The 13,728-nt window shown below is 37.1% G+C and overlaps 1 protein-coding gene across 1 annotated transcript; it reads left to right on the forward strand.

Moving 5' to 3' along the window:
- The first annotated feature begins 69 nt into the window (after window positions 1-69).
- On the forward strand, window positions 70-11,294 carry mapk15 (mitogen-activated protein kinase 15). The gene is made up of 14 exons (XM_051873134.1): window positions 70-608; window positions 1,206-1,304; window positions 1,448-1,477; window positions 1,937-2,027; window positions 2,258-2,388; window positions 3,708-3,871; window positions 4,408-4,547; window positions 4,695-4,752; window positions 4,856-4,993; window positions 7,123-7,228; window positions 7,725-8,022; window positions 9,584-9,684; window positions 10,428-10,571; window positions 10,841-11,294. Exons 1-14 carry the CDS (start codon window positions 540-542, stop codon window positions 11,024-11,026), a joined length of 1,755 nt encoding a protein of 584 aa, XP_051729094.1. The 5' UTR covers window positions 70-539; the 3' UTR covers window positions 11,027-11,294.
- Window positions 11,295-13,728: the final 2,434 nt, after the last annotated feature.

The following is a 13,728-nucleotide window of genomic DNA, read 5'->3' on the forward strand; positions in this document are numbered from 1 at the left end:
TTCCCGACCGTTAAAAATCAAAGATGGCGCTGCTGTGAATAAGGTCTGTTAAAGATTTCACCGCTCAGATTTCGCAACAGGTTAAAAAGTTGGTCGAGCTGCTTGATTTAAAACGGACTTCTGTTTCGACCCTTTTCGCCGATATTTCGCTAATCACGTGACCCCACCTTCAGGAAACGTGCGGCTCCTTTAAGAGATTGCGTCTCCACGGTGACAAACAATTACAAACCAAATGATGCTTATCGTTTTAGCAGGCCATCGATTCTCTATGGTGAAGACATAAACACTTGCTCTTGTTGTCACCAGGTCGGGTTTAGAATTTATGTAACTCCGTTTAAATGTTTGTATTGTCAATAGTGATTTAGATTAAGGCGTATTTATATTTATATCACTTAGGAAAAGTTCACTCCTGGGTAATCGAGTGAATCTTTGCAAGTTTTCGTTTATTAAATATATACTGGGGCAATCCTGCATTCCTCAAACATCCAGGATTTTATTCCTGCCATGATCAAAACATCTTAAGGTGTAAAACAGGTAAAATGAACATCACAGAGGTGGAAGAACACATCAGCTTGAAGTATGAAATCAAGAGAAGACTTGGAAAAGGGGTAAGTTGATTATTCTGTGTTTTTAAAACGTGCCAAGATCAAAACTGAGTTATATAATAAGCATCCAACTAGGGTTATGTAGGCTATTTGCAGCTTTGTGGACAATAATTAGTATTAATTATTAAATATCATGGGTTATTGTTTCTATCATGTGTTCATATATTCAGTAGTGATCATATGCTTGTAAGAAGTGTTGTACTGTAGCTTCCAGGAACTAACCCTGTGATTTATGCAATTTAAAGGGATAGTTCACTCAAAAATTACATTTTTATCATCTACTCACACTCAAGTTGTTCCAAACCTGTATACATTTCTTTGTTCTGCTGAACACAAAGGAAAATATTTGGAAGAATGTTTGTAACCAAGCAGATCTCGCCCCCCATTGACTACCATAGTAGCAAAAAAGTACTCAAAAATTTTAATTTTTGAGTGAACTATCCCTTTAAATGGTGACTGGTGCTTCTGTTAATTCTTTCAGTAAGTTAAAAATGAGTGTGCAATGAGAGTTTAATGACAACCCTCGCAATTTAATTCATACATGGTCTGTTTTCCTTCAGCTGTTTTATTACAGTCTACTTTCAAATCCGTTTCTCACAGGCATATGGAATTGTTTGGAAGGCTGTGGACAGAAAAACAGGAGAGATTGTCGCTGTGAAGAAAATCTTTGATGCCTTTAGGAATCGAACTGATGCTCAGGTTAGAGACAAGAGAGAATTTACTAGATTTTACATTATATTATAGTACTGTTCTATGTGTGAATAGGTGAAGGTACAGTAAGGTCAGTTATTGATTGTTAAAAAATGGTAAAATTTCACATTTCTTCTGCCATTTTCCCATAGAGAACATTCAGGGAAATTATGCTCCTCCAGGTAAGAATATATTTCCAGAACTTGGAAAATCCATATTATTCACACTACTGTTCAGAAGTTTTAAGATTTTTTTTTTAAAAAAAAAGTCTCTTCTTGCTCACCAAGTCTGCATTTATTTGATCAAAATACATTAAAAATTGTGAAATATTTTTACAATTTAAAATAGATATTTTCTATGTGAATATATAGTAAACTGTAATTTATTCCTGTGATCAAAGCTGAATTTTCAGCATCATTACTCCAGTCTTCAGTGTCACATGATCCTTCAGAAATCATTCTAATATGCTGATTTGCTGCTCGAGAAACATTTTTTTACTGTCACTTTTGATCAATGTAATTTGCCCTTGCTGAATAAAACTGTTAAAAACACCTTTGAGCTGTTGTGTACATAATAAAAATGAAATTCTGTGTATTGTTAAGGTAGGTGATCAATTTTCCTTCTTCTTTTCCCTTTTGCAGGAGTTTGGGGATCATCCTAACATAATTAAATTACTGAACGTCATCAGAGCCCAAAACGACAAAGACATTTACCTCGTGTTTGAATTCATGGGTAGGAGATCATTTGTGTGATCTTTGCTGCAGTGTTTATTAGCACTATTCATTAGTCAGTACACATCTGTGTTCCCTTTAGATTCAGATTAATTATATTCTATGGCAATATTCATAACTCCAAGTTATTGTTATTGCCTTAAGATTTAGTAATTATTATGTTGATGCTGGCAGTATACTGTTGACTTTGTCTCTATACTTTATTCACACCAACTATTCATTTCTTTTCAGACACAGACCTGCATGCAGTAATAAAGAAAGGAAGTCTATTAAAAGACGTTCATAAGCGTTATGTGATGTACCAGCTTCTTAAAGCAACAAAATATCTTCACTCAGGCAACGTCATTCACAGGGACCAAAAGGTATGTCATTGTACTCACCTTTAAAAAAAAAAGGGGTCATGAACTGCGTTGTTTTATTGTTTTATAATGTTTCCTGGGGTGCACTTATAATGTTAGTATGCTTTTTACATCAAAAATGGTCATAATTTAGAAATTGAAGGCATTTTTCCTACCCTGATTTTATTTGAACGCTCTGTTTTAAGGGGCGTGTCTGCTGTGAGACTTCAGTGTAAACGCCCACTGCTGTGATTGGCTAACATCTTTGCATATGAAATAGCTAAGTATTACTGTCTTGAAAACTTTTGGCATGTTTTTACTATTACAGCTCTCAAGGTTAACTAATCGTGAAAAGTGTTGCATTATATTTAGATCGTGGCATGAAAGGTTGCAGTGATGAACACTGTAGTCGATCACAGACATGTTGTTGAGCGCATGAAAGCAGTGATCTCGTCATTGCAACTCAATTTTTGCACACTAACGAATGCTTTCATCATAACTAACAGTGCAAACGCGATGTAACTAAGAGATTTGTTGAATAAAACAGGAGTTTTGGCGTGAGTCCAGATAAACTCTGTTTGATTGACAGCTCCAGTGATTGTAAAGGGAGCGTTCTTTGATCGTTTTCTATATATAATTTAATCACCGTTTAAATAACAGATTATTTTCATCCTACTAAGAGAAACAACGTGAAGTTGAGTGTTTAGTCACTGGTTTGATTTACTGACACGTAGACAAAGAACATCTGACTGTACATGAATCATTAATATCAGATCAGGCATTAGAATGAACACAGTTACTCACATGTTGTTGCATTACTGTCGGGTCCATATCGTAAAAGTCTGTTTGCACCAAAATGCAATTGATTTACCAAAGAATCTACAGTGAAATGTACCGAATACAAATAAATAAAGCTCAACTGAGACATTCACACTGTTGAAAATAAATAACCATATTCCTAGCATTAGGATCCTTTGAAAGGTAATGTTATTTTAGTCCTGTATCGCTGTTCTCTCCTCCTCATCTCACTAACACACCAGTGGGCGGGGCTAACGTTGCAATGATGAAGTAGGCGTTGATTTCTTCTGTGGAGGCGGAGTTTCACCATAGATAGGCACATTCCGGGACGAGTCAATAAAAGCTTTTATTGGACTAACAAGGAAGTTTTCAGTTCTGAAACTTACAGGATATTCTTTTAGTACGATGACCTCTTACATATCAAAAGCTCAAGGAAAAGTTGATTTCTCAATTCATGACCCCTTTAATATTACTTCAAGCTTAAAAAATTAATTTAGACAGATTCGGACTGATTTAAGTAATTTCTGTATTTTTACTTCTTAAAGCCATCCAACATCTTGCTAGACTCAGATTGCTTCGTGAAGCTGTGCGACTTTGGCTTGGCAAGATCTCTGTACCAGATCCAAGAGGATGCTGTGAATCCGACCTTGACAGAGTATGTGGCAACACGATGGTACAGAGCTCCTGAAATTCTCTTGGGATCCACTAGGTGCGTGGCCTATTATGCCTTTTTCCATGTTGATCTTTCTTTAGTGTGTAATGTTGCTGTTTGAACATGAAAAAGCTGGAAGTTATTCTCTATATCAGTGTCAGTGTTTCTGAACTCCCTGAAACGCCTTCATTGTAGTCTGGAAATTTCTTCCGGGAACAAACACGTCACAATATTCCTCATTTAAATAATTTATATGCCGAATAAAGGGGCGGGGCCTGGTTGAGTTAGTTAGTAGTGGGCGGGACATTTCACAAACACCAATCACAAAACACTGCTCCAGCCGACCAATCAGAGCACATTGTGCTTTTCAGAAGGAGTGGCTTCATAGAAACAGGAACTAAACAGAGCGTTACTGACAGACTGGGAAGAGAGGAGCTGCAACAATGGAGAATATGAGGAAAATAATCAAAATTCAAGCATGAAAACCTGTTCTAGTAGAGCAGGGCATAACATGGCCTCTTTAAGAAACTATAATGTGTTAATCATACTATATAATAAATATATTATGATAATGAGTACTATATTTCCTGCAGGTACACAAAAGGTGTGGACATGTGGAGCATAGGTTGCATTCTGGGAGAGATGCTCTTGGGAAAGCCGCTCTTCCCTGGGACGTCTACCATTAATCAAATTGAAAAAATCATGAGCGTCATTCCACCTCCTTCTACTGAGGGTGAGTTTGAATTTCACATGAGGCTTGTTCTTCCAGACAACAACCAAAATAACTAGCCACAAATGTCATGCAGCGTGTTCAGAGTTACTGTTAATTTATTACAAAACACAAACCTTCGCTAAAAAAATGTGTTTTTTTTTCCCCCAGATGTGTTGGCCATCAGATCAGAGTATGGAGCTTCTGTGATTCAGAGAATGCTGCTTAGGTGTGTAATGTTAATGTTTGCCTGCATAGTTCACTCTATGAATGGTTGTTGAATGATGACTCTGCTGACATAATAATCATGCTCGATGTGGATGTGTGTTTAGACCTCAGGTGCCATTAGATGAAATTCTGCCGGCGTCAGTGCCACCCGATGCCCTCGATTTAGTGCAGCGCCTGCTGGTTTTCAATCCAGACAAGAGACTCAGTGCAGAGGCAGCTCTGCAGCACCCTTATGTGTCCAAGTACGTTTCGCTTTCTTTAGTGTCTTATTTAATGTTTGTAGTGGCCAAAAGTGATGTCCATCCAAGGAAAATTGTCATCCTCACCCTTTATTCAAATATTATTACGAATTTGTTAAAGATTTTGTAAGCATACTGCGTAGCTGTGCTTGTTTTAGTTGTGATAATAACGCAATGAAATATGCAACATCATTTTTGTCCATAACACCGTGTCCTAATTACATGCGACGCGACGACGCAACATGTGATAAAACTTCCATTAGTGTTGCCAAGTCCGCTGTTTTCCTTTAAAACTGTTGCTGTGTGTTGTTTTTCATGTCCGCGGGTTGAAGCAACCCCAAATGAAGGTGCGGTCACACTGCACTTTTTGTCCAATTGACTTCCATTCATACACATGTGAATGTGTCAGACCCAGGGTTGCCAGGTTTTCACAACAAAAATCGCTGCTCAAAACTAGCTCAGTCGCGTTTCGGGGGGGGTCCCCAGGTAAAAATCATGTTCAGGGGGTAAAATCTGATTTTTTTGCGAGGATCCCCTGGTAAAATTCGTATTCCAGTGGCTAAATATATTATCTGTGGTCGCTTCAACCCGCGGACATGAAAAACAACCCGCGGCAACAGTGTTAAAGTAGCCCAATTCCACAGAAAAACCACGGACTTGGCAACACTAGTCAGACCGGAAACGCAAGCTTGTGCAAAAAGTTTAGCATTTTGCTGCGTTCCAAAGTTCAAGTTTGGCGAACTCTGACCTGCGAATTCACATCACGTGAAGACGTGCGACCAGTAGAATATCGATTCGTCATGGCATGAATTAAAAGAATGATATTTTTGCAGTAAAGCCGAGTATATTTGTACATTTTGAATGTATTACTATATACGTTGAATTCATGTTTATAAAAAAGACGCTGTAACCGTGACGTCATATCTCGACCGTTGCAGCATTCGATGAAATTTTGCACGTTGGCAACCCTGGAAATCAGAGTTTTTGTCCTACTAACCATCCGCGACGGCGACACGTGATGATTTTTAGTAACGGTTTCTATTTTTCTGCGACGTCGCGGCTGGAACAACTACACAAAGTATTGTAATGATAATCATAAGTACCGTTTATGTGCTTTATTTATTGTTTAAAGCGTCTCATGTTCGTTTGAATATCATTTTGTAGCCGTACTGAAAGTAACCATGGATAAATCACCTCAGATCGTGAAAATAAATAAATGGGCAAAGAACGTTCAAACCGTCTACGCATTGTGAACGAAGTGTATCATATAACAAAGATTGTTTCAGTCACTCAGTATGTATTTTTAATAATGTTAAAATGGTGTAATATTCATTAATTTGATTATGTAATTATCCATTTTGTTGCGAGTGCCGAAAGAGCCCGCCCACGCGCTCTTCTGATTGGTTGTGATTTTTGATTGACTTTATCACGCCTCACAGTCGCGTCGCGGGACACGGTGTAATAAAATAAAACATGTAGCTGTAGTTTGCCTTTTTTGCCAAATAATTTTGTCAGTTAATATCTTAACCAAGTTTAGTGTTTTCTTTATCCCTCATATTTAAATATTTAAATAATTTCCACATATATTTAATCAAACCTGTAGGATCAATAAAAACAAATATCGTCCCTTTTGGACACTACTGTATGTCAACATGAAATCAAAATTTTACTTTCTTAATACACAGACTTATTGCACATGATTGTCCGTGCACTATATTTTAAAGAAATCAAAATATGATAGCTATTGATGAATTGGTTATTAATTAATGTTAACCAGAAATTATAATGTTAATGTTAACTAATTACTGACTACAGTTCCTACAGTATTGAGGCATTATTTTTTAATTATTTTATGTTCATTCTTTATTCTAATAATGGTGGTTAGGTTAACATGAATAAAAAGCAGTTGAAGTAAACTTCTTAATGTTTATTTATTTATTTTTTGAGGTGCAGCAGGTCATATTGAATATTATGTTTCACTTGTAAATATCGCATTACGATATGATTATGTTGACTGTAAGTCATATTGACCAATGGCTTGAGTATTAAATGAGTATTATATGAATAAATGAATTATTAAATAAATAATAAAACAGTAAAAATATTCATCCTCTTTCCATATTCCATGAAAGATTTCACAACCCCGCCAGAGAGCCTGGCCTGGTCTATGACGTCATTCTGCCAGTGGACGATGACGTCCAACTCTCTGTTACTCAATACAGAAACAAACTCTATGAGGTGAGTGGAAACTGTCCATTCATTATGTTTTCACAGATATATTTTGACCTTTGTCCTCGTGCTTTCTCTCAAGAGCAGTCATGATGTTGTGACTGTACACAGTCATGTGATTTCTGTGTTATGTTAACAAACGCTGTGAAACCTCTTTATGGAAATGTATCACTTAAATAATCGGTCAATGATGTTTACACTATCGTTCAAAGGGTTTTTTTGAAAGAAAATGATACTTTTATTCAGCAAGGATGCATTAAAGTTATCAAAATTGACAGTATTTGTAATGTTACAAAACATTCTATTAATCAATTTTCAACATTGATAATAATCATAAATGTGTCTTGAGCAGCAAATCATCATATTAGAATGATTTCTGAAGGATCATGTGACTGAAAACTGGAGTAATGATGCTGAAAATTCAGCTTTGATCACAGAACAGTTTATTTGTAGTAATAACATAATAGCAAATGACTTTCTATCTTCCCAATTTCTCCTGGAAAAGATGATCCTGGAAAAAAGGGCCAGTCGGCAAATGCAAAAACAGCCTCATTTCAGGCAGAAAATCGAGGAGAAGACTGCAGAAGTGAGTGTGGGCAGTGGAATGGACAAAAGAGATGAAACGGGTGCTGTGGATGGAGATCATGAGAGGAAATCTCCCAGTGACAAGAAGAGCCAGAATGGAGCTGGAGCATCTGTTGGAAAAGCTCTGAGTCGGCCCGAGCAAACACACGACAGCACCAGCCCAACGGGGAGCCCCACTGCAGGCAAAACCTCTTATAACCCAATCACACACATGCCGAGTGAGTTCTGTTGGAGAGTGCTTGTACAGTCACATTCAGTGAATACGCTTAGGCTGCATTTACACTGCAGACCAAATTTCGATTTGTTGACTATATCTGATTTTTTTTTAGCTTACATATTCTTTTAAAAGTGACCCATATCTAATATCTGCACTTACACCATACGCTTGGTGAAACAAGCTGAGGTAGATGTTCTGACCCGGAAAGGCCGAAAAGGAAGTTAAAATGGCGCAATTTGCAAATGATAATACAAGCTTTTGCTTTAAGCACCATCTTTAACGGTCAGCAAAACATTGGTCTCATAAGGCTGAGAAAAAAGAGGAGAGCCTGAGTCATGTGACCATGGTTGATGTCGCTTTTTCGGTTTGCATTGATGGAAATATCCGATCTGACCGCTTACATGGCAGATGCAAATGCATGTATCCGATTCATATCAGATTTATTTCCACATATGTGACTCTGGACCACAAAACCAGTCATAAGTCGCACGGGTATATTTGTAGCAATAGCAATAGGTCAAAATTATCGATTTTTCTTTTATGCCAAAAATCATTAGGATATTAAGTTAAGATCATGTTCCATGAAGATATTCCTACCGTAAATATATCAAAAATGTATTTTTGTGAGTGGATATGCATTGCTAAGGACTTCATTTGGACAATTTTAAAGGTGATTTTCTCAATATTTTGATTTTTTTGCACCCTCAGATTCCATATTTTCTAATATTGTCCTATCCTAACAAACCATACATCAATGGAAAGCTTATTTATTCAGCTTTCAGATGAATAAATAATCTCAATTTAAAAAAATTGACCCTTATGACTGGTTTTGTGGTCCTGGGTCACATATGGGAGGGAAAAATCGGAATTGGGTCATTTGAAACATGCGGCTTTATACACATCATTATGTGCAGCTTCGGTCAATGAAGTTTTCATGATATTATAGAATATACACTACCGTTCATAAGTTTGGAATAAGAACGATTTTTTTAAAGTGACAGTAAAGACATTCATAATTTTACAATTTATTTCTATTTCAAATAAATGCTGTTCTTTTGAACTTTATTTTCATTTGTGAATCCTGGAAAATTTCCTCAAAAATATGCAGCACAAGTATTTTCATCACTGATAATAATCATAAATGTTTCTTGAGCAGCAAATCATCATATTGGGATGATTTCTGAAGGATCATGTGACACTGAAGACTGGAGTAATGATGCTGAAAATTCAGCTTTGATCACAGAAATAAATTACATTTTACTTATATAAATTGTAAAACTGATTTTACTGTGTTTTTTATCAAATAAATACAGCCTTAAAAATTATTAAACATTAAAAAATCGTACCAACCCCAAACTTTTGAACAGTGTATTCATAGTAATAATATAATAGATGTTTTCAATATATTCACATAGAAAACAGTTATTTTAAATTGTAATAACATACTGTTTTTACTGTATTTTTGAGCTTTCAAAAACATCTTACCAACTTCCAATCTTTGGAAAGGTAGTATATTACTCATTGGATAGCCGTAAATGCCCAATTACCCATTTATTTTCCAGATGGTTTAGTCAAACCGCCCCACTACCCATCTCCTCCTCAGCGGATTGGGAGGAGGAATCAGGAGACTGGTGGTGTTCTTCCTACAGATGGAGCTAATGTGGTATGTCCTGCTGCCTCTCCTGACATTCATTTTAGATAAAAGCTGTGGTCTGTTCAGCACTTAAAGTGCCCCTGTAATGCTTTTTAGGACCTTTAATGTAGTCTGTAATACATGAATGTAAAAGGTCTGAGATCAAAGTGCAGATAAATGGAGTTTTTATCTCCTAAAAGAAAGAAGTGATTCTGATTCCAGCCTCACTTCCTGCTCAACCTAAGTAGGTTTGTAACTAATTTGCATAACGCCAGCCCATTGGCTGCACACAAACAGCGTCTCCTTTGCCCCGCCCTCAATCACTGTAGTTGTATCTGGAAGAGTTTGGTTTGTGTTGTTCATGTCGAGAAGACGCAGTTTTCTGCTGCCAAAGCAAATCCACTTTACTTTACAGTAAAACTGATACTGTCCGTATCACCGTGTATCAAGTGCTGAAATTCAGATATGCTAATGAGCGTTTGGTTTCTGACCAATCATAGCAGACTCGGCCGTCTGACCAATCAGAGTAGAGCGGGCTCTCAGAAAAGAGGGGTTTAGAGAAACCGAATCCTTTATCAAACTGTTTCAGACACTGAGAAAAGAGCTGATGCTGCAATGATGAGAAAATTAAACTGTTTTGTGACCTTGGAAGCATGTAAAGCTTTTGTAAACACTAAAACAGCATAATAGGGGCACTGAAAAGACATTTAATTCAAGTAATATAGGTGCAAATATTTTGCTAACATAATTTAAATGTTTTATTTGTTCATCAGGGTGTAGAGCAACGAGGTCATTCGGCTCCTGTGGGACGCACACACTCTTTCTCTCTCACTTTAGCGCAGCATCAAAACAATCCTCTGCTCCGCAAGGATGAACACATTGTTTCCCCTGGGTTATGTGTCACCTCTGCTCGCTTGGTGAGTAGAGAAAATCACAGCGCCTGTCTATTTCAACATTAATGTTTCCAGTTTGCATAAAAACCCTCTTGTGTACTCTGAGCTGGGGATATTTAAACTGCCAAAACTACCTGTTGGTTTAGTATGAGTATGTCACAAGATAAAAAGCAGTGCCATATTGGGAATCCATCTTAGTTTTGACATGTATCAGGAGTGCATTCTAACTTTAGCATAAAATATGAACGCTATGTCTCATAGAATGCTTTTCATTTTAATGTCTCACTGTGCAGAACCAGCGGTCTAATTCGCATTCACGTGATGCCAAGCCTCCTCCGAGGTTCAGCAAGAAGGTATTCCAGAGCAATGCGAACGTTTCTGCTGCTGGAGATCCTCGCGCCAAACTAGGCAGTTACTCGCAGGCGTATGGGACGATCAGCAAGACCGGACTGGACAGTCTACTGAAGAGCTGCCACTAGGTGTAAAGTGTGGAATTAGATCATGAGGACGTCATTGGAATCTCCCAGATCAAATACATGGTCATCACATGCTGTGAAGATTATGGCCACTGTGGGAAAATCCCAGATTAGTGCTGCCAATGACTTTATTCTGATCAGTTTAAATTCACGTGTCAACTACTTGTTTGTAAATATGTGGTGAAAACATTTATTAAACGTGTAGAGAACATTATGTGATGTATGTCTTTAAAACTTTAACAATCAATAAAACTTAAATGATCAAGGTTTATAGGGCACTGGTTCTCATCCATTTTGACTCCAATGCCCCAAACAAATAGTATTTTTTTTTATATATATATACCACTACTTTAGTGAATTAGGGGTTTAAGCGCGTAGCTCTTTAACAATTGTAATTGTTAAATTTTCCAAGGATCAGCATTCTCCCCTAAAAGTGATCAGGCAGACCAAACCATAAGTCGTAACTCATACCGCCTACAACGTCACCAAGGCTCGCCCCGATCGGCCTGACGGGGGCGCTACAGCGGTCAAAAGTACGAAAAGGGTCATAACTCCTGAACCGTTAGGTCCAGGCTCAAGTGTCTTATATTGTTGGAATCCTTGCGAAATTTCTGGGTGTTTTGGATTTTTTGAAAAACCTACTTTTGCGAACTAGTCCTAGGTTTCGAAATTTTGATTCACGGTCGCTAAGGGGCGCCAAAAGATGCGATGTGGGTGGTGCCACTTTTACTAAAATGGCTATAACTCAAGAACGAAATGAGATATTTTCACCAAACTCGGAACAGCTTTCTAGGGGCAAAATTTTTGGTCACGATAAAAAAATTGCGGCGATTGGCCACTAGGTGGTGCTATAACACAAAAAAAAACATGAAAACAGCTATAACTATGCAACCATTAGTCCGATCGACTTGAAATTTGGCATGCAGTGTCTTGGTCCAAGGGGGCATGATAGTCTATGAGGACATTGGCGTATCTCAAAAAACATGGCCGCCATCGGCCAATGAATTTTGAGCACCTATTAGACAAGGTTAACGGAGGCCGATCGGAACGAAACTCGGTGGGCATGTTCGACTCATGGTCCTAGAGGTCTGTAAGAATTTTGAAAGAAATCGGCCACTAGTTGGCGCTAACGAGTTTTACGCCTCAGTAATCACGTGGTGTTTCACAGATCCACTCAATATGCATATCATTTGATAGATCTTCTCATGCTGAACAACTTTGCCTCAATAACCAATGCTGTCAATCAAATTGTTCATTAATTATTCGCAAATATGTGAAAAACTTACTATTGCGAACTAGTCCTAGGTTTTTCGCCCGATCGGAACCAAACCAGTGCTGGACAATTCTCTGAACTCTCTAGATCAATAATTATCAAAAAAAAGTTGAACTTTACCCTTTGGGTCGCTATAACAGGGTCATTTACATAACGGGCATGGCCAAATATACTCTCAAGCCTATAAATCATTAATGAAAATTCAGAACTTCACGACATTAAGTGAGCACATGCAACATATGACTCCAAAGAAGCATGCTAACTTTTATGGAGATTGGACCATAGGTGGTGCTATAACTTTTAAAAACTTGTGTTTTTAATGGTTTTGGATGATAACTCTGTGTGTAGTTGACTTATTTTCACACGAGTTATGTCATTAGTCTCCTGAATCCTTGCCGAGTCCAACGATACCAGACTTGTCAAGTTTCGGCTTATGGTTTGTGCAACGTTGTGATTAAGCGCTTAAAAAACTTTTGCGAATATCTTCGAAACCGTTCAGATCGAAACGAAACCACCGTAGGAAACACGGAACCTAAGTTGGTTTACTAAACGTTTAAGCCCAAATGTCAAAATTTTGATAGGAAGTGGCAAAAAAATCCAATCAAAGACATTCTTGGGTCATTTTTTATGCTCTCATATATATAAGTGTCTATAACTTCAAAATGAAATGAGATATTTTCACCTAAGTTGGTAGACATATGTATGGACACACTCTGAGGACACCCAAAAAAAGTGGTGTACATCGGGCAATAGGTGGCGCTATAACTGTCAAAAAACCTTTTAAAACCCATGTTTTTCCTTGATAAATTGCCTGTATTGGCTGTAAATGGTCTTTTCCATAATAAAATATAAATATAATACTTTTTTATGCATGTGCTTAAAGGCCTTAAAATGTTTGAGCCCCGATGACTGCTGCTCGCAGCTATATTTTTATTTATTTTTTCAAATTAAAACGTTTTTGGAATGAATATATTTCATACTATTTTAAATGATAACATGCATCAAATCTCTCTTTTACATACACCATTTTGTTTTGTTCATTTGAACGATGCAAAAGAATAGAGAGCCACGTTATACAAATATTTCCTCAGTATATTGAGTTACTATCTGTAAGAGAGGACATTGTTTAACACTAAAATAGTTGGTTTAAATAATACTTAACAATTTTTAAGCCCATTTCTCACTCTCAACATCTCACTTTTGGTCACCGAGAACCCCTGAACGCTAGAAAAAGCGTTATACATGCATTTTATATATATCTCTATATATATGTCCTACATTTTAAACATATATTCAACTCGAATCAAGGTTTATAGGGCAGCGGTTCTCAACTATTTTGACTCCAATTTTTTAAATATATATTAGTGATAGATTATTTTATTATAACTTAATATAGCAAATTTTTCATCTTGTGGCCCCGTGAAAGTTTGAG

Source organism: Ctenopharyngodon idella, chromosome 19 (assembly GCF_019924925.1).
Source record: "Ctenopharyngodon idella isolate HZGC_01 chromosome 19, HZGC01, whole genome shotgun sequence".
In the NCBI taxonomy this organism is placed as follows: domain Eukaryota; kingdom Metazoa; phylum Chordata; class Actinopteri; order Cypriniformes; family Xenocyprididae; genus Ctenopharyngodon; species Ctenopharyngodon idella.